At 36.9% G+C, this 20722-nt stretch overlaps 1 protein-coding gene across 2 annotated transcripts; it reads right to left on the reverse strand.

The window, feature by feature from the left end:
- Positions 1-11685: 11685 nt before the first annotated feature.
- LOC107487545 (protein TPX2) lies at positions 11686-17388 on the reverse strand. Of its 2 annotated transcripts, XM_016108204.3 has the most exons (17): positions 16769-17386; positions 16379-16543; positions 16173-16238; positions 15504-15645; positions 15074-15179; positions 14693-14743; positions 14284-14381; positions 14111-14186; positions 13962-14024; positions 13712-13798; positions 13438-13496; positions 13264-13342; positions 13039-13107; positions 12872-12934; positions 12616-12693; positions 12198-12286; positions 11686-12003 (listed from the first exon to the last, which is right to left on the reverse strand). In XM_016108204.3, the coding sequence occupies exons 1-17, from the start codon at positions 17025-17027 to the stop codon at positions 11985-11987; spliced, it is 1569 nt and encodes a 522-aa protein (XP_015963690.1). In that variant the 5' UTR covers positions 17028-17386; the 3' UTR covers positions 11686-11984. The 2 variants fall into 2 exon arrangements, with proteins under 2 accessions (XP_015963690.1, XP_015963694.1); XM_016108208.3 differs by lacking the exon at positions 12616-12693 and having other exon boundaries at positions 16769-17388.
- Positions 17389-20722: the final 3334 nt, after the last annotated feature.

A 20722-nucleotide genomic window follows, 5' to 3' on the forward strand; every position in this document is an offset into this window, starting at 1 on the left:
GATTAAGAGTTACAAGATAACCATAGCTTGCCTCAAGCCTGCAATCTCCGAGGGATCGACCCTTACTCACGTAAGGTATTACTCGGACGACCCAGTGCACTTGCTGGTTAGTGGCACCGGAGTTGTGAAACGTGTAAATCACAATTCTGTGCACCAGCAACAAAGCATCTCCAAACGCTTATCTAAAATTCCAACCAATGAATTACATAAGTATCTTTATTTTATTTTAAGTTTTATTTATCTTTTAATTATCAAAACCTCATAACCATTTGAATCCGCCTGACTGAGATTTACAGGATGACCATAGCTTGCTTCAAGCTGACAATCTCTGTGGGATCGACCCTTACTCGCGTAAGGTTTTATTACTTGGACGACCCAGTGCACTTGCTGGTTAGATGTGCGGAGTTGTGAAAAGTGTGATCACAATTCCGTGCACCATGGATACACAGGGTACTTTCAAATTCACATAGCTCCTGAGGATCAGGAGAAAACTACTTTTACTTGCCCCTTTTGAACGTTTGCATATAACAAAATGCCGTTTGGCTTATGCAACGCACTGGCAAGATTTCAAATATGCATGACAAGTGTTTTCTCGGATCTTTTGGAGGATTGCATGGAAGTCTTCATGCACGATTTCAGTGTGTATGGTAGCTCTTTTGATGCTTGTTTAGGGAACTTAGCTAGGGTACTAGAGCGATGTACCAATTCTAACCTTGTTTTGAATTTTGAAAAGTGCCACTTCATGGTGAAGCAAGGTATAGTATTGGGTCATATTGTTTCTAAAGACAGAATCTCCGTCAACCTGGCTAAGATCGATGTTATTTCGAGTTTAACTTACCCCTCCTCGGCGAGGGAGATCCGTTCCTTCCTTAGTCATGCAGGCTTTTATCGTCGGTTCATCAAAGATTTTAGCAAAGTTGCCTTACCTCTCTCCCGCCTACTGCAAAAGGATGTGGAATTTCATTTTGATGAAGATTACAAAAAAGCTTTTGACAAGTTAAAAGAAGCGCTAACCACAGCCCCTATTGTGCGAGGCCCAAATTGGAATCAACCTTTTGAGATCATGTGCGACGTCTCGAATCACGCCGTAGGTGCCACGCTAGCACAACGCGATGGTAACGCTCCTTACACTATAGCATATGCCTAAAAAACATTAGAATCGGCTCAGTCGAATTACACCACCACTAAGAAAGAGCTGTTAGCCATTGTTTTTGCACCAGACAAATTTCGACCTTATTTGCTAGGCTCTAAAGTGGTGGTGTATTCGGACCATGCCACTTGAAATATTTGCTAAAGAAGAAGGAGTTCAAGCCTAGGCTCATTAGGTGGATATTACTTTTGCAAGAATTTGACTTCGAGATCAAAGATAGAAGTGGGTCCCAAAATCTAGTGGCGGACCATTTGAGTCAGCTTGAACATTTAGCTCCAAATTCCACTCCTATCAATGACTCATTTCCCTTAGATACCTTGCAAGCAACATCCGAAAGCACCCCTTGGTTTGCCCCGATAGCTAATTACTTGGTCGCTCGCGTTTTTCTCCCACAATTTTCAAAGCATCAAAAAGATAAATTGAGAAGCGATGCTAAATAATATCTTTGTGATGATCCACATCTGTGGAGGCGTGGGGCGAATCAAGTAATTAGAAAGTGTGTGCCGGAATCTGAGTTCCAGTCTATCCTTCAATTTTGCCACTCATCTGAGAGTGGGGGTCATTTTGGCCCGCAACGAACAGCAAGGAAGGTTTTAGACTGTGGATTCTAGTTGCCTAATTTATTTAGGGATGCCAACCAATTTTGCAAATCCTGTCATCAATGCCAGAAATCTAGAAATAACTCACAAAGGGATGAGATGCCCTACAACCGATGTTTTTTTACGAAATTTTTTATGTTTGGGGCATGGATGGGGCCGTTTCCAAATTTCAATGGGTTTGTGTACATATTATTAGCAGTAGATTACGTCTCTAAATGGGTGGAAGCAATTCCTACCCGTTGCGATGACGCTAATACCGTTGCCTCATCTTTGAAAAATAACATTATTTGTAGATTTCTGTCACCACGAGCAATCGTGAGCGACCAAGAAATCCATTTTTGCAACAGAAAAATTGAGGCGTTGATGAAAAAGTATGGGGTCATGCACAAAGTTTCTACAGCCTATCACCCCCAAACCAATGGGCAAGCGGAAGTATCCAAACAGGGAGATCAAAAGAATCTTAGAGAAAGTGGTTAACCCACAGAGGAAGGACTGGAGTTCTAGATTAGGAGATGCATTATGGGCCTATAGGACCGCTTACAAGACCCCAATCAGAATGAACCCCTTCCGTATTGTTTTTGGGAGGCCTTGTCATCTTCCAATTGAAATCCAACATAGAGCCTATTGGGCGGTGAAGAATTACAATCCGGACTTAAAGGGGGCGGGAATGGAACGTAAGCTTTAATTGGAGGAATTAGAATGCCTTAGGTTGAAAGCATATGAGAATGCTCAGTTCTACAAGGAAAAAGCTAAGGCATTCCATCACCAGAATATTAGGAGGAAGAACTTCAAAATAGGTGATGAAGTGCTTGTGTACAACTCTACGTTGCGATTGATGCCCGGAAAATTAAGATCTAGATGGGACGGGCCGTTTAAAGTGGTAATTGTCAAGCCTTATGGGGTGGTGTAAGTGATTCACCCTATCAATGGAGTTAACTTCAAAGTTAATGGTCATAGGGTGAAGCTTTATCACACTCAACCCAAGAATGCCAAGGAGTTGGAGATTTTCCTCCTTCGAGAAGTTTCTAAGTGACCAATGAAGCCATGCAAGTCCAACTTAGGACTCTAAACTAAAGTGCCTGGTGGGAGACACCCCACCATGGTAACATTGTTCCAACTTTATCTCTTGTTTATAGTTTTTTGAATTATTTGCTTTCTTGTGATATAATGATTAGCTTAGGTTTGGTTTGATGATTTTGAGTTGAATAAGTTAAATTACTTGTGGACTATGAAATTGTGCTTGTTTGAATGATTTGGGGTTAGTATATTGATATGCTAAGGGTAGGAACTTTAGTTTTGAAGAGAAAAGAATTTTCTGCAACAGGGCATTTGTGCGTATGCACCAAGCTGTGTGTGCGCACAAAACTGTGTTTTTCGCCACCTGTGCGGACGCACAAGCTTGTGCATCCGCACACACCTTGATGTGCCCTCTGGTCGTAGCGCCAGCACAGCTTGTGTGTGCGCGCTGCCCTGTTTTCTCTGATCTATGTATGCGCACAGCCGCGTGCGTACGTACACGTTCCCTTTCATGCTTCATCTGTGCGGCCGCACAGACGTGTGCGCCCGCACACCAATTGCAAGCCCCACTAGTGGGAGCGAGGGAACAGCCTGTGCGCGTGAACAACCTCCCCCATTTTTGGCTTCTGTGCGTGCGCACGCACACATCATTCTGTCCTTAACCTTAAAAAAAAATCTTCCGTGCGCACAAACACTTTTGTGCGCCCGCACGCCTTAATACAACCTCTTTGGTCGCAGCAATCGCACGCTGTGTATGTTCACACCCTTCTAAGTTGTTCTTTCTGTGCGTCCGCACAAGATGCGTTCTGGGTGTTAACAGGGCAGCCTGCCCTGTTGAGAGGCAGCTCCTATTTCCCTCTTTTCCTCTTTTTTTCATTGCTGCCCTCTCTCTTTCTTCTCTGTCCATTTCTTTCCCTTTTCTTTTCTTTCTTCACCACCGGTGAATTTTCTCCTCCAGTGCTTTTTCTGGCAAACCCAACCGCCATGAGTTCACAGTGGCTATAAGAAGTGCCACTGTTCCTCCCTATTCTTATTCTCTTCAACCCCTATATCTCAAGTTCTTGTTCTCCTCTTCTTTTTATGTTAATATTTTTTGCAATTATTTTCATTGTCTTTCATGTTGCTTAGAGTAAATTTATTGCTTTCCTTGTTCCTTCTTTGAATTGCGAAGTGTTGTTGCTTGATTGTTGGGTTGGTTATGATCAAATTTGAGGTTAGTTGTGATGAACTTAATTGCATACCGCATGTTCGATGAAATGCCTCAATGAGCATTTTGTTTGATTCATATGACTTGGCCATCATATGCTTTCAATTTACCTTTTGTTAGGCGTATTGTATGAATTGTACAACTCTAATTGTAAATTTTGATGTTGATCAAGTTGTTTTACCAATGCATTTCCTTGCTTGTATGCTTTGAGCTCAACCACCTGCATTTTCCAAAACTTGTGTATCTTGTTAATGAGTGAATTTAGTTGCAAATGCATTGTGTTGGTAGAATCTAAGTTTCATTGTTCATCTTGAAATTTCAATTGGGTAACCACTTTACAAATGTTCAACTTTTGATGTCTTGATCAAACATCTTTTGGGTTTAAATTAAGAACATTGTACATGTGCTTACCTCTTCTTAAGGATGAACAATTGATAAAATTCCCTTTTGGGTGCTTGCTTGAAGTTGCTTGCATTTCTATGTTTTATACTTGCAACTTGAGCACTTAGTTGTGAAGCTTTGAACTTTGAGTTGCCTTAAGAGTGTGATTGCCATTGTGTCCGGCCGGTGTGTGTGTTCTAACCGCACGCACCATTGGAATATACACACTGCCCTGCTTGTGAATCACACTATTTTCAAGCTTCCAATTAAGAATTTAGATTCCTCATTGATCCTAATTTTTTGTTGTCCTAGGATCTTGAAATCTTTTTATTTTTTTAGGATGCGAAAGAAGGGTAAGAAACCGGTCACTTTACTGGTTGTGCAACCTACAAACCGGCATCCAGACCATGTTTCATGGATCGCCCGAGTGATAACCCGGATATCTTGGTCAACCAAAGAGCCAAGTTCCGATATGGCAAATTTAAGAAAAGATCAATCCATTGGGAACGGACGCTTAAGGTTCCGATCAAGTACAAAACGGTCATCCATGAAAGGATCACCTCACTTCATTGGGAGTTTCTTGAGCAAGACCCAATTGAAGTTAATGAAACCATGGCGCGAGAATTCTACGCCAATTACCGAAATTGGGAATTGGAGTCGGTATTCCTCCGGGGAAAGAGGCTGGATACTTTCAACCAAGCTCTCGAAGCTATTTTGAAGATCCCTCACATTCCGCCCGAAAAGGATGATTATTCACGGATCAAGGCGAGTGTGTCCAAGGGGAGGATGTCTTTGACCCCCATACTTGAGAGAATTAGCCGTCCCCGTGCTTCATGGGAGTATAGAAAAGGGAGAAAATATGTTCCCGCAACTATAGCTTACTCCAATTTGAATGCCGAAGCTCGTATATGGCATCAAATTGTGTGGACTACATCATTCCCAGCACCCATGCTACCCATGTGAGATTCAAGACTATTTTTCTACTTTGGGCTATCATGAAAGGAAAGAGTATATCCATTGTGCCTTTATTACGCACATCGATATGGAAACTGATTGAGAAGAAGAGCATCAACATTCCTTTTTCATCGATGGTGATGCGTTTAGCAACAGCAGCGGGGGTAGAGTGGCGTCCGATAGACATTATGTTCAAGGTTCCTAGAGGCAACAAGTTCATTCCAAGGGGAGATTTGGAGAGATCAACAAACATAACACCCTCCGAGAGGAAGACACCCACAGCACTACCATCAAGTCTACCAACTTCATCAACTGCTTTACCCTTTCTCCGTCCTCTTCCGGAATTATTACAAGATATCTTGCACGATATCCACAACATAGAACATTTGGAGCCAAAGCATTTCGAGTGGATATCGGCAAAGCTAGAAGGAAGAGACCCCGACCCAACTCCTAGAGCTTCATCTGAGCTAGCTGGGGAAGAGTATGATGCAGTTGACCAACCCACTTTTGAGTCCACCAGCTGAAGGTGGCCCCTCTTCATTCTCCCAAATCGTAAGCATGCACGGAGGACCATGCACAAACTAAGTGTAGGGGAGGATCGATGACTTCAAGGGGGTAAAAATTTCTCTTTTCAAGACACTTTGCAATGTTTCTTATAGTACTTTTCTTTATTTTTAGTAGTTTTATGTCTATTTCATCTTGTTTGGTTTGTTGTGAATATTTCTTTATCGTTTATGGATATTTGGTAGTTAATGTTTGGTTTGATATGATGCAGTTTACCATTGATTGAATTGAAGGAAAAATTGTGTTTGCCAACTTGCTTGGAGTAATTTGTTTGTAGAACATGGAAAAGAGCTAGAACAACATACCTTGTGAGATTTGAGGTTTAATAGATGGTTGCACTTTTCAACCATAATATTGCTCTTGTGTGTGATTATACTCCTTTTTATTGTGATCATTGATTTGCATGATTCTTTATGTCATGTATTTGTGTTTGGGTGCATTTAGCATGATTGAGGTTATCTTTGATGTTAAACTCACTAACCTATATGGCCAACCCTTGCATTCACCTTTGTGAACCCTTTTTGAGCCTATGAACCCCTTTTGTTCTGATGATAAGCACATTACTCCCCTTAAGTGAAAAACCATTGATGTCCCTGAATTACTATTTGATTAGCTTGGGTGGATTAGTGTGTGTATTCTAAGTGTGGGAAAATTTTGGGAAGCATTGGTGATAGAAGCATGAACTCATCGTGAAAATTTTTGGCAATTAGGTAATGCTCATGCATTTCATTAATTAAGACATATGCATTCATAGTTCAATTCTTAAAAAAAATGCTCAAAAAAACAACTTTTGCATAACAAAGTATAAAATAAAAGAGTAAATAAAGGATGCATATGCCATGTTTGAAAAGAAAATGTATGAAAGAGGTGAGATAGAAAAAGAAAATGGGTAGAAAGGTTGTATTGTTATGAGTACATAGGTGATGTAGGATTAGGTGGATACTCAAGCTAATCAAAGAACTAATTCTTTAAGTCCGCTTAACCATATTTCATCCTACCTAAACCTTAGCCCCAGTACATCCCTCTAAAGACCTCATGATATTTGTTATTCATGCATTAAATACTAGTTGATTGTTAGATGACTTGCAAATCTTTGAAAAGCATGATAAAAGGAGAATTGAGTGGTTAAACCCTAAACACTGAGCGAATTGAGTGGATACATATCCGGTGAAGGGTTCAATCGCTCAATTCTATGTTTTTACACCTCATATTGTATCTTCTTGCAAGTTGTTTACTTTGATAGTTTTGATAATTTCAAGTCAATTCTTTGGACATTGATCTTAGTGCATGAACTCTTTGCATTGGCCCTAAAGCTTTCTTGTGATGGATTAGAATTTCATGGTTTGTTTCTACCAACTCTCATCATAGTGCATATTGGCAATTAGCCTTAGGATAGTTGCATGCAATTAAGTAGTATATAGCATAAGTCATTTTCCCTTTCATATATTTCCTTTGAGTATGTTTAGCATGAGGACATGCTGGTGTTTAAGTATGGGGAAATTGATGAATCCATATTTGATGATGATTTTTTGTTAGAATTGAATGGATTTCATCACATAAACTTGCACTTATTCCCTTGAATAGCATGCTTTTGAACTTTTCTCCCAATGTGTGCTTGATTATGAAAATATGCTCTTTTGTGCCCAATTTAATCTATTTTATTCCATTTGCCTTTTCATTCGATGCATTGATGTTGTTTGTGAGTGATTTCAGGTGTATAAGGTAGGAATGGGTTAGAGAAAATGGAAGAAGAGCATGCAAAGTGGAGGAAACATGAAGAATCAAAGGATATGAGTTTAGAGACGTGTGCGTGCGCACAACTACTTATGCGTACGCACAGCAGCCCAATCAGAGCGCGTGGATCGTTTCGAGCGCGTCGCGCGTCTATTCAAGCATCGCCTAGTGTGCGTGCGCACAGATACTTATGCGTACGCACAGGAAGGGATTTTCGCAAAGTGTGCGGACGCACACGTCTGTGCGTCCGCACAGGTGTCCGCGCATGACTTCATTAAAATAGCACGTGACTCACGATTTTGAGGATTTGGAGGCCCATTTCTGAAGTCTTTTAGCTCATATTGGAAGGGAAATGAAGACCATAACATAGCATATCATTAGTATAGTTTAGGAGTAGTGGTAAGCAGCTTTTAGTTTTAGTTTCTCTAAGTTTTCTTCATCATCTCTATTAGGGTTTATATTAGGGTTTTACATTCAAGTACCATTTCCTTTTTTTATCTTGGATTTTGCTAGTTTCCATTGTAAGTATCTCTTTGTTATTATTCTTTATAGTTACATTGTTCTTACTCTTTCTTCTAATTCAAGTTATAGTTTAATTTTACTTCTCTTTTGCAATTTCAATTTCTTGTTGATGAATTTAATGTTTGATGTTTGGTTCATGCTCTCTTGTGTTATTTTTGTTGGTTGAGATCAATTGTTGCTTTTAGTTTCAAGCATTTCCTCATTTTTCCCATGTTTAAGGTTTTTGCCCACCAAGTGTTTGACAAGATGTCAACTATGGTTTTAGGCTAAATTTTTTGTTCTTGCCTTGGAGGAAGTGAGCAATTGAGTTCCTAGAGTTGGCATGCCAACATTTAGTGTCAATTCTTGGGTTGTTAATTGTTTTTGTTCCCACTAACGCTAATTTGTTGCTAAGGCAATTAGCAAGCAATTTAGGATTTGTGGGTTAAAAATACTTATGTTCGTTTAACTTACTTTCCGATGTGAGGGTTGATCAAGTGAGACTAATCCATCATAATTGTGATAGTTGTGGTTCCAACAAGGAAAGGACCCTTAGCTCACTCCAAGCCAAGACTCTTTTTTTTATGTTTTCAATTCTTCATACATACATATGTTGATCTCTTTTGCACTTTACTTGTTTATATTACATAGTCGGTTCTTTAATTTCTTTATTAGTTCAACTCATTACAATTTTGCATGTTCTTTTATTGCTTTATATGTTCATTTCTTTATTAAAAACCCCTTGATCACTACAACCGAAATTGCACACTCATTGTTCTCAATTGTTCCTTGGGAGACGACCCGGGAGTCAAATACTCTCGGTTTTGAATTAGTTTTGAATTGTGATACATCTTTTGAATTTTCAATTTGATTGATGATCGATTGTTGGGTTTGAACTATACTTACAACGTCAATTCTATTTTAGTGTGAAAATCCAAACCTTTGCTCTTGGTCTCGTATCACAGGTTCATTTTGTTCCATAATGGGCTGCAGCTATATATTGATTTTTGACCTGCATCACTCAACCAAAATAATCAAGACTAATTGGATAATTAGCCCAATAATCTAATGTTTGTCATCATCAATTATATTAGTTAATTTTTAACTCAACGGAAACGAATATCCAAATAATAAAAAGCGGCGACCTGGGAATCGATCACCGCGAGACCAACAAAACAGATATCCAAAAATCAAAATGGATATCCTAATAAGTAAACGGTTACCCGAGGATCAATCACTCCAAGGCCAACGAAATGGAAATCCAAATAACAAAACGAATATCCAAATAACAAAAAGCGACGACCCAGAGATCGATCACCCCGAGGCCAACAAAACGGATATCCAAATAAGTAAACGGTTATCCGGGGATTGTTCACTCTGAGGCCAACGAAATGGATATCCAAAAATCAAAACGGATATCCAAATAAGTAAAGGGTTACACAGGGATGGATCACTCCGAGGCCAACGAAATGGATATCCAAATAACAAAAAGCGACGACCCGGGGATCGATCACCCCGAGGCTAATGAAATGGATATCCAAATAACAAAATGAATATCCAAATAAGTAAACGTCTGTCCGAGGAACGTTTATTCCGAGACCAACAAAACGGATATCCAAATAAGTAAACAGAAATCCAAAAGGCTACCCGGAAATCGATCACCCCAATGCCAACAAAATGGATATCCAAATAACAAAACGGATATCCAAATAAATAAAAGGCTACCCGGGGATTGATCACCCTGAGGCCAATGAAACGGATATTCGAATAATAAAACAAATATCCAAATAACAGAAAGCGATGACCCGAGGATCGATCATCTCGAGGCCAACAAAATGGATATCAAAATAACAAAACTGATATCCAAATAAGTTAAAAAGCTATCCGGGGATTAATTACCCCGAGGCCAACAAAATGAATATCCAAATAACAAACGGATATCCAAATAATAAAACCCAGCAGCCCGAGAATCGATCACCCCGAGAACAATAGAACGGATATCCAAATAAATGGCGGCCCAGAGATCGATCACCCCGAGGCCAACAGAATGGATATTCAAATAAACAGACATATCCAAATAACAAAAAATGGTAAATTGAGGATCGATCACTACCACCAACAACCAATCACCTCTGATGCTAATAAAACAGGTATCCAAATAAACTAAATAAGCAAAGTATTGAAATTGGCCCACCAAGATGCCTAAAATAAGTTCACAATAACGGCCCAAAAAGGCCACACATAATAAGCATGAGCTGACAGTCTTCAAACTTACAGAAAGCCGAACTAACCAACATTCTGCCCATCGGCGCTACGTCTTTTCCAGACCCCTCACAATCTCCCGATCTACAGAGAACCGGGCTCCCCAACAACTCAGTATTGAGACCAAGCAAGCATGCTCTCATGCTCTGGGGGCAACTGTTCCAGATCCGATCTCCAAGTCTTTCTTCAGAATGGTCACCGAACTCGGAAATCTCAAGATTGGGTCATCCTCAGGATCCAAAGACAGATCAATAACTTCTAACATCCTAACCCAACATTCGAATTCAAATACCTCCCTTATCTTAACCAGATAAGATAAGATGATGACGGCTCAAACCAGCCTTCCAATCTCTAACAAACATTTGAATTCGAATACCTCCCTTATTTTAGCCAGATAAGATAAGATGAGATAATTACCACTAGCTATATAAAGGGGAGCCAGAACCCCCTTAGGTACCTCATTCATTCTACACACCTTATACCTTTCAGATCCATTATGACTTGAGCGTCAGAATGTCTTTGCAGGTATTACCCCTCATTGCTCCAGCCAGATAATCCGGCAACCGCCTCGACTCGCAAGTCCCCAATCCATATCACAACCCGTACCAGAGACTTCTAGTACAATGACAATGCTAAAGAAGTTGATTCACAAATCAAAAACTCTTCAATTTTGGGTCGAGTGCATAACAACAGTCTAAAAAAGAGGACATGTGTTGCATAGTCATACTCAGATGTGTTGCATAGTCACTCAGATGTGATGATTTATGTTAGAGACAGCATTGCATATATAATGAGAATGTTAACATTTGAACATAAAAATTCTACTATATTAAACCAGAACAATTTTTTGGCTGAACTTTTGCTTAATCAATCTCCATATATTTATTGTTTCTGCTTGCATTTTGCAAAAGAATGTATGTGATCTCTAAAGCTAATTGAGTGAACTTTGTCATGGAAGCAGTGCAACATGAGCAAGATCAAGATTAGTGGTTTAATTTTGGTGTTAGCAATAGTAGTAGCAGCTACATATCAACAGTGGTTCTTCCAAGTATATTTTGTTTCCGTCTGATTAGTCCGCCACAAAAATCTTCAAAGAATTAATTGAGGTATTACTCAACATGGAAAAAAATTGGTATTTTTAAAATTTTTATTAGAATTTATGTTATTCGTACTTCTGTCTTGTAATACTTTTGATTTACGCTAATTTTATACTATAATAACCATGTAGGTTCTGGAATGTTTTACCATTATCGTAGTGAAGTATCAATATCTAACACATCTGCGCTCCATATAGTTAGTACAAGTGCTTCATAGACTACCACAAAAAGGAATATGCTTATTGATTAATGCCTATACAGCACTTCCTTAACCTTTTTATTTTTTTGAATATGATCCAGGGGGCAGTTGCAGAGGATACAACTTACAAGTTATATATATAAATATGCTAATTTCTGTTCTAAGTTCTAACATTAATCTCCTAAAATTTTGTTTATGGTAATGGATCTATCAACTAAGTTGTTAAGCCTGTATGTACCATTGAGCTTCATGTTAGGAGCAAAATTTCAAATATGCCCATAACAAAATCTGGTTGTGCATATTGCCTCGTCATTTAGTGTCACCGAATTCCCAAGCTCCTGAATCATTTCAGGTAGAAGAGTTACCACACTGAGGTTTTCTCCACTTAGAAAACTCCAACATATGAACAATAATTATCTTTACTTTGGGTTATTAAACAATGAAACAACTTTTCTTTTTCTTTTTTAGTTCTTTTGACGGGAAAAAATGAAAACTAGTATAGGACATGGATAGTGAAGTCAATAATGCATACCTCCTTCCACTCAATAGTGTACCAGCTTCACTGATGCAACCACCATTTCTATTATGGATTGGCTTCGTCCCAAACATATAACGTTTTTCCTACATCATTATGTTAGATACATGATGAGTAATTATCAATACAAATATTCATTAATAAAAAAAAAAGAAAAGGAAAATGAAAAGGAAAAGAAATAGAAATAGAAAAAGAAGAAACAGATATGAAAAGCAAACGCTCAAAAAAAGAAGCCATGTGCTTTCAGACACTGCTACACTATCAGTATCACCATTATTACCTCTTGCTCAGGATTAAAATAATTCAATATATTTTCTTTTGAATTCTAGCTCAAAGAAATCAATTTATTCACTCGATGCTATGAAAAATAATCCAAGGTCAACATCACACACAATTCAAGTTATAGATGGGAAACCTTTCTGCACATCCCAGAGTGCTGAGGCAACTTCAATTGAGACCCATTATTTGGCTGGGCTTCAGATGTCAGGGACAGCTGACATTTAAATAAATGAGAATTATTGAGAATTGTGGGCATTGATTTCAATATAGAGTATTTGAGTAACCAAAATGATTGCAGTGAAAATTTTATAGGAGCAATAGGTAACTGAAAAATAATTAAATTGCAGCAAAGAAGAAACGAGGGCTGTCTGCACAAAAAACTATGAACTCACCTTGTTAAAGAGTTCAATTGGCGGACTACACTGAACCCCCTTGTCAGTGTAAACATTAAATTCCTGCATAGAATTGAATATAGATGGGATATTAAGAAAAAAAATTCTACTGGGCAAGGCAAGGGAAAAATTAGGGGACACAAAACCAATGAAACTGCATGACTCACCATTGGCATGGTAGTTTCCTTCTTGCTGTTCTGGAAATGACAAATATTATCTCCTTTATTCAAAGGTATCTGCATTCAGAGATATTTTAACTTGTTTTAGGAAAAAACTCAGAAGTTGGACACCAAAAGGATATAGATATAGATAACTCATGCCCAAGTTCATAGTTTCCTTCCCGGTATCAAAAGCTTTCCATGTATCTTGCCAAAAGTTTATCATGCTCATACCTTCTTGTTAGGAGGCCGAGCTTTCAAATTATGAGTAAAATCTAATCCATCATACTTTGGTGTACCCATGGCTGTAGGCCTATGTAAAGAGACAGTAATTTGTAGTTAGTACCATTGTCTCATGCATTGTCAAGTTACAATGGACATTTATCATTTGATCAAGGCATTCATTACCTTCTAAAGTGTCTGATTCTATTTTCTAGAGTAGTGACAGCAGCATGTCTGTCCAAACCCTGCAACCAGATAGGCAGATACGTTGGTTTCTCAAAGATCAAACAAATCTATCTACCTTGTAACAGCAAGAACATACAAGAAAATCCAAATTATTCATAACCAGCTTTTCTCCTATAGACTACATGAAATGTATAACATTGAACATCAATCACAATGTGACAAAAATAAGAAATACGAAAATGTTACAACTTAAAATTGTATGAACTATATTCACCTTATCAGAATCATTGCAGTGAGGTGAAAATGATGAAGTAGCATAACTGTGTTGCATGGCCCTCTCACAAGTTTTCAGGTGAAATTCCTGTAAAGTAAACATTAAACCCAAGTTTTGATATAAATAATGCAGAAAAAACTTGATTTCCAGATTAATTGTTAGTTAAAAATATATTCCTCCATGATGATGAAACAAATGGTGGAAAATTTGAATGCAAATTGAGAAAGAAAATATCAAAACTTGGACTTACTTGAAATTCTGGCAGTCGTGGAGTGCTCCGTTTGGGAAGTGGCAATATTGGAGCATCAAGAATCTAGATTACAAACATAATTAGAGGAGAAAGTGGAAACAGTGAACCAAAATTAACCGAAAGCAGTAATATCTATAGCAAGCACCAACTTTTTTATTTAATGGACGTGCTTTGAATCTGGGGGCAGCCACTATCACCTTCTCTGCCTCAACAGCATGTTTGGATCTGCAAAGCACAAGTATTTCTTTAAGTCTAATATCTCAGGAAGAAAATTTATCTTTATCAAATTCGAACACTACATGTCAAGTTGTCAACAACAGACCTTATCCTTTGTGCTCTATGTGCTGTTTTAAGATCAGGTTCTCTAGGAACAGTGAGCTTTAACTTGGAACAAGAAAGGTTGTGATCAACTGTTACAGCCTGCCACAACATACAAATGTAATGTAGACAGTTCCATCGTGTGAACTTCTTTCCATCCCTCAAACTAAAAAAGACTCCTTTGTTGAAGGATTAAAAATGATTTTGCTATTCCCTTTTTTCAGTTAAGTTAAACAGTGGATATACCCTTAACAATTACTTATTTAACAAATTTCCACTCGTCAATAGATTTATTGCAAGAAAAAATAGTCAATAATATATTTTATATAAATATTAAAATATGAGTATCATGCTGTCATATAAAAACAATTGAGAGAGTGAAGTTTTTGAGCCATCAGCTTTATAATTCATACCCTCTTAGGTGCCTTGTGGACAAAACTGGTATGCTGCTTCACATCATTAACCTACCATAGAGAAGATATAGTAAGCATTACAAAGTCGTCTAAAATAAATTATGTCAATAAATTGTTAAGCCCCATCTATGTTCCATGTTACATTACAATGGATTATATCATACCCATGAAAATATTGACTAAGCTCTCACATAAAGCCCAAAAGCATTTCCAAAGCATACAAAAGCAACACCATGCTAGGAAAAGTTTACATAAGATTACACCATATCTAACTCAAGAAAATGAACAAAATTTATCTAAGAGCTTCTAGCAAACAAAGAGAACAGCATCTTCTTCGCATATTAGAAAATCAGCGCATGAAGAATAAAACAATTTTCTGACCTTGCACAAGAGACCACCCTCTAATTTTTGCCTCTTGGCAGCTTGACTTTCTGCTCCAGAAGAGGTAGATAAATTTCTTCCATCCGCAGTTAGTAGCTTTTGAAATCTGACAACAGAAGAGTTGTAAACATAATGATACGTGGTTCATTTCAAATCCATGAATTACATATCGTATCATATAGATACGGCCATACAGCAACAAGCAAAAGCTAAGGAACAAATGTAATACTCCTATTGCCCTACTTATCTAAAAAGTGACTTCATAAACAATAACATATCCATCCAACTTAGGTAGCATTTTGACATAATGCACCCTGCTGAGAATAGAGAGATGCTGTGGGAGAATGCAGTGGCATGTTATCTTAGGATGGAACCCAATTTTTTTCTTTTCAATTTAACTATGAAAAAGTATAGGTAATCCAAATATTACCTCGAACCAACATTTTGTGGGGAACGGTTTTGCTTGGCCAACTGACAAGCTGTAGGTTTCATTAAAGTTGATTTTTTAGGCACAGCAGATTTAACCTTGGATTTCACAGCATCGCTCATTGTCTTACTGGAAAATGTATGTCCTATAAAGAGGCACAAATACATGTCAAGTAAAAGGGAATAAACGAGTTCAGATAATTCCAAATGCATAATATTATAAATAACAAAAGCAATGTAACAACATATGGTGCTGTGCTACTGCTAAAGATTAGAAGAAACTTATAAAGTGCTTAAGCCAAACAGCATAACTTTTTTCTTGGTAATTATATTTCTTAACTTGTTACCATAGCCTCTACGATTAAGTGCTTAAAAGTATGGTCCCAACCACCAATATTCTTCATGAAACTCTGGTTAAAATTATACTTTTAATCGGGAATCATTTGATCCATTTTTGCTATGTGAACTAAACATGGTGGAAAAGAAAAAAACCTCAATCCATTGCATAACGATATTATGTGAACTTCAGATTATAAATTGACTTTGAAGAACGAAATAGGTGATGCAAAAATCCTAGTCTTGAATCGTGAAACTAATCAGCATATTCTGGAAATTTGATAAGTCACTTACAAATATCAGAGAAATATCAAATCACCGATTATTAATTTATTACCTGTAGGTAATTCAAGTGGATGATTCGTAGCATCACTATGCAGAATGCCACCATGTGCTTTCGAACCTGATAAGAATTTTGAGCATATAGAAATATTTAGATTTTACTTAGCAACTTGAGTTCAACGTCGTTTCAATGCACCATAGCTATGATAATAACACTACGAAAGAGAAACGAAAACCAAACGAAACGACCTTGACGCATACCATTATCATTGTCGTCAACAACCGTAAGCGAAAATTCCATCGCCGAAGCAACACTAGATTTCTCATCATCTACATTGGTCGCAAATTCCAGAATCTTCGATTTTAGAGAGTCACTAGCATCTTCCAAGACGAACCCCTCTCTCACCACTAGCTTCGCCACGAAAGCTGAACCAGATTTTCAAAAATAAAAGCACAATTTTGTGAATAAAAAAAAAGGGCTTTGAAATAAAGCAAAGAAAAATGGGGGAAAATAAAAAGGTCGCGCCTTTGAAGCAAGTCGTTTTCGCACAATGCTGCTTGCGAATGAACATTCAGGAAACGAAATTATATACTTTGAAAAATAAAAATAAAATTGATTAAAATATGTATAAGAAGGGGAAGAAAACGCACGAGATTGAGGGTAGGTTGGAGCATTTTGGAACCAAAGCTCAGCTCGTTGAGCTTCGGCGGGAGTTTCTGGGCGCGTGAAATCGAAGAAGCGAGGCGCGTCGAACTCGTAATCCAGGTCTATTTCGTGAGCTATAAACACATGTTCTATTTCTTCTCCTCCTTCTTCTTCTTCTTCTTCTTCTTGCTCTTGCTCTTGTTCTTGTTCTTCTTCCACCTCCATCATAGTCACCACCGTGTTCATCTTCATAATCATACTCATAACATACACTCTCTCTATCTCTATTTATCAATCTCTATGCTGTGTGTCAGCGAGTTGTTGGAGCGAGTTAATAACGCGGGTTATGATCTCCGCACCAGTGTTTCATGTTACGCTGACTAAGCAGTAGCGACTAGATTTGACTAATCAGTAATCACTACTAATAAGGCTTCTAATTTTTAAATGCCTCGCTATTTATTTATTTATTTCTTAAAAAGGAAAATTTCAATGCGCGTCGTGAAGCGGAAGGAACCATTCATTGCTCTTGCGAGCTGGGAACAAAGGGGAGACATACTGCAGCTTTTTACTAATACTAATATTCTTTTTTTTTTTGGTCTTTTCATTTTCCAAAATATATGCTTTTGTTTTATTGTGACATGGCCTGGAATTTTGTGATGCAACTTCAAGCACAATGTAGATGAAATTTTGGTGAAGAAGTGTAGGTGACAGCTTATAATATGGCTATAAATAAATTCGATCCGATTTGATTTGGTTTGTGTAGAGTGTAGTGGTCCTTGATGGGGGGACATTAGATTTAGGATATTTGAAATTATTGTATTAATATATTTAGATTAAGGATTTAATTAATGTGAATAATATGTTGGGGGCATGGGGCAGGTCGTAGCGAGAGCCTGCAAATTCGGCGGTTGGTCATTGTATTGTAATGCGGATTGTGGATTGTGGATTGTGGATTCTCGATGCGATTGCGTCAGCGGATACTAATATATGCTTCCATGAGAGATTCTCACTCATCACACTGAGTGACTGCCTAGTGTCTGCTGTCTAGTCACTTGTGGAAGGGGGGACCTCAGTCAGTAATTCATAATTTCTACCTCCTCCTTGATTGGAAGTAAATATTATACAAATATTTTTAATAAAATCTTTTGGATAATTTACATAAATAAAATAAATGGAGAAAATGTTACGCAAATATAATAATTTAAAAAAAATAGACACAAATGTAACAAATTTATTTAGATGTAATCCGTAACATCCTAACGTGGTTTTTAATTATACGTAATCTGTTAAATTTTGTCGCAAATTACGTTCAAACGCTGAAACAAATAAATTGCTATACTTTACAGCGGTTTATTAAGAGATAGGCCCAAATTTTATTCCGCGAGACCATGTAGCGAATTATGAAGGACGTAGCACAATGGTACAAATTCATTAATACTAGTATAATAGTAAGAAACCATAATGCAAAATATATAATTGGGCGAACAGAATAAACTACGATAAGCGGACTCAAGTTTTGCCCGTCTTTTACGAAGGCGATGGAGCGCAACTTGAGAAACTCCAGGTGCTTCGCTGTCACCCTATTCGATAGACACCTGTCTAGATATACCGTTGCCGAGACAATATCGATCGGGAGTTTCTCGCTTGGGACGTACCGAGTTTCTCTTCAGAATCGTACATGCGACTCTAGATACTTTCAGACTCTCTATTATCCATGTTACCATGCGTTTGCATGTTGTGCCCAGTTACGGCTTGAATGGTCTGCATGGACGGATTCAGAAATTTTAATATGGAGGGATCGAATTTTAAATAATTTTTTTCATTTCATAAAAAGAATTAACATATAGTTATTAGAGTTAGTTTTTTAAAAAATTTATCAATATATATATATATATAATTATAATTTTTTTCACAATTTTATTTTAATATGATAATTACATAAAAAATAACAATATCAATAGTGCATTATAAAATTATAAAATACCAATAATTTATAGCTTGTTTAGTTAAAAATTATCACATATCTTATTAATTAAAATTAATTCTTTCAAAAATTTGAAAATAAATTATTAATTATTTAAAAGACACAGTACCCTTATAGGATACAAGATATAAGATATCTTTATAAAAATTTTTCTTTTAACAACGTAAATTTAAAAGAAAAATGTTGAGGGTGTGATATTAAATTAGTTAAGCAAAAAAATTAGTGAATTAAATAATTAAGACATAAATCCAAACATAGTAAAAAGTAATACTTATAAAACTATTAAATTACATAATATTTTTTATTTTTTAAACACATATCTCGTATATAAATATAGGTTCTTAAAATTTTTGGGGGCTGTGGCCACTACTCGCCCCCCCTCTAGGTCCGTACCTACTGGTCTGTCTATGTTGACGAAGTCTACAGCATGCAGAAGGTGTTCAGGGTGTATCAGATGGGTTTTGTGCCTCTAATTCCAGAGAGACTTTGGCCACCTTATGATGGTCCGACTAATATTCCGGATCCTACCTTGAGGCATTGTCGTGATGGAGAATCGAGGTCTACCATAATCCAGAACAACATGGATGAGGCCGACCCTAACCGACCAAAACGATGCGGCCTCTGCAGACAGGGCACATGCGTAGATCTTGCCCTAAAGAGGCTCCATCGTAGCTGGTGGTTCATAAGACTTGTAGTGTTTGTACTTTTAGTTTTTGAATTTTGTTTTGTCATGTAGCGATTTACGTTTTTGGGTGTTAGTGTTAATACTTTGGGGCTATTATATTTTTTATGACTTCGTATATTTGTATGACGGTTATGATTTGTTACTTATGACTTTATATTTGTATGACTTCATATATTTTGCATCATGATTTCTTACTATTATACTGATATTCATGAATTTGTACTATTGTGCCACGCTCTTCATAATTCGTTACAAGGTCTCACAGAATACACTTTGAGCTTATCTTTTTATAAGCTATTATAGGGTGTGGCAGTTTATGTATTTCAGCATTTGAACGTAATCTGCAACAGGGTCTAGCGGATTACGTGTAATTGAAAACCGCGTTAGAGTGTTGCGGATTACATATAAATAGGTTTGTTGTATTTGCGTCTGGTTTTTCAAATTGTTGTATTTGCGTAACACTTTCTCCCATTTATTTTATTTATGTAAATTGTCCGAATCTTAATATACTTAGTCTTAAATAAATTTATGTAAATTAAATTAGATAAATTCAATTTAAGTATAATTAAATTAATCCAATTTAATTTATACACAAAATAAGATATCTATGTAATATTAACTTAGGGCAGACGAAAAATTGAAGCATATACTTGCATCTACTATGAAATGGTCTGTAATGTATAAAAGTTGTAATGTAATTATTGACACATTCAGTGTTTTTTTTTTAAATTAGTAAAATGGCTAAAATTAAAGCTCTTTTTTTTGGGTAATTGACCCCTATAAACTAAAACAAATTTAAAATTATCTGAATCTCCTAAATACAAAAATATTATATGGATGTCTCGTTTCATAATTTTATGTAAATTCAATTCAATGAATTTAAATTAGGTTTGTTAGTAGTAAATCAAATCTATAGAATTTGAATTACTTTATTTCGTGTTCGAACATTAGTAAATTGAATCAATGGATATTGATTTTCATGTACACTACTAAATCTAATAAAAAAGCATTGATTTAGCCCTCTTAGTAAATTGATTTATACCTAATACTGGCTAATGATAAATCAACTCCATTAACTTCGATTTAACATGAATTCTACTGTATATATAAATTGAAAGGAGTTAATTCGATTTAGTATATGTCTGATGTATATAAATAAAAGTTGAACGTGAAATTTTTATCATAGTGGGATTCACAATGGATAATGATGAGAGTTTTTTAGTTCTGGTACATTATAGAGGGTCGATTAAGAAAAAACGCGATCAGGAATTAAATTTACTGATTAAGACC

This window comes from Arachis duranensis, chromosome 1 (genome assembly GCF_000817695.3).
Source record: "Arachis duranensis cultivar V14167 chromosome 1, aradu.V14167.gnm2.J7QH, whole genome shotgun sequence".
NCBI classification, from domain to species: Eukaryota; Viridiplantae; Streptophyta; class Magnoliopsida; order Fabales; family Fabaceae; genus Arachis; species Arachis duranensis.

Excerpts from the sequence above, each read along its gene's own strand:
- LOC107487545 (XM_016108204.3), bottom strand. The coding sequence starts at position 17,027 with ATGAGTATGATTATGAAGATGAACACGGTGGTGACTATGATGGAGGTG. Across the intron at positions 14,382-14,692 it reads TCCACAAGGCACCTAAGAGG|GCTGTAACAGTTGATCACAA; the intron begins GTATGAATTATA and ends ATGTTGTGGCAG. Across the intron at positions 12,287-12,615 it reads ACTCTGGGATGTGCAGAAAG|GAAAAACGTTATATGTTTGG; the intron begins GTTTCCCATCTA and ends ATAATGATGTAG.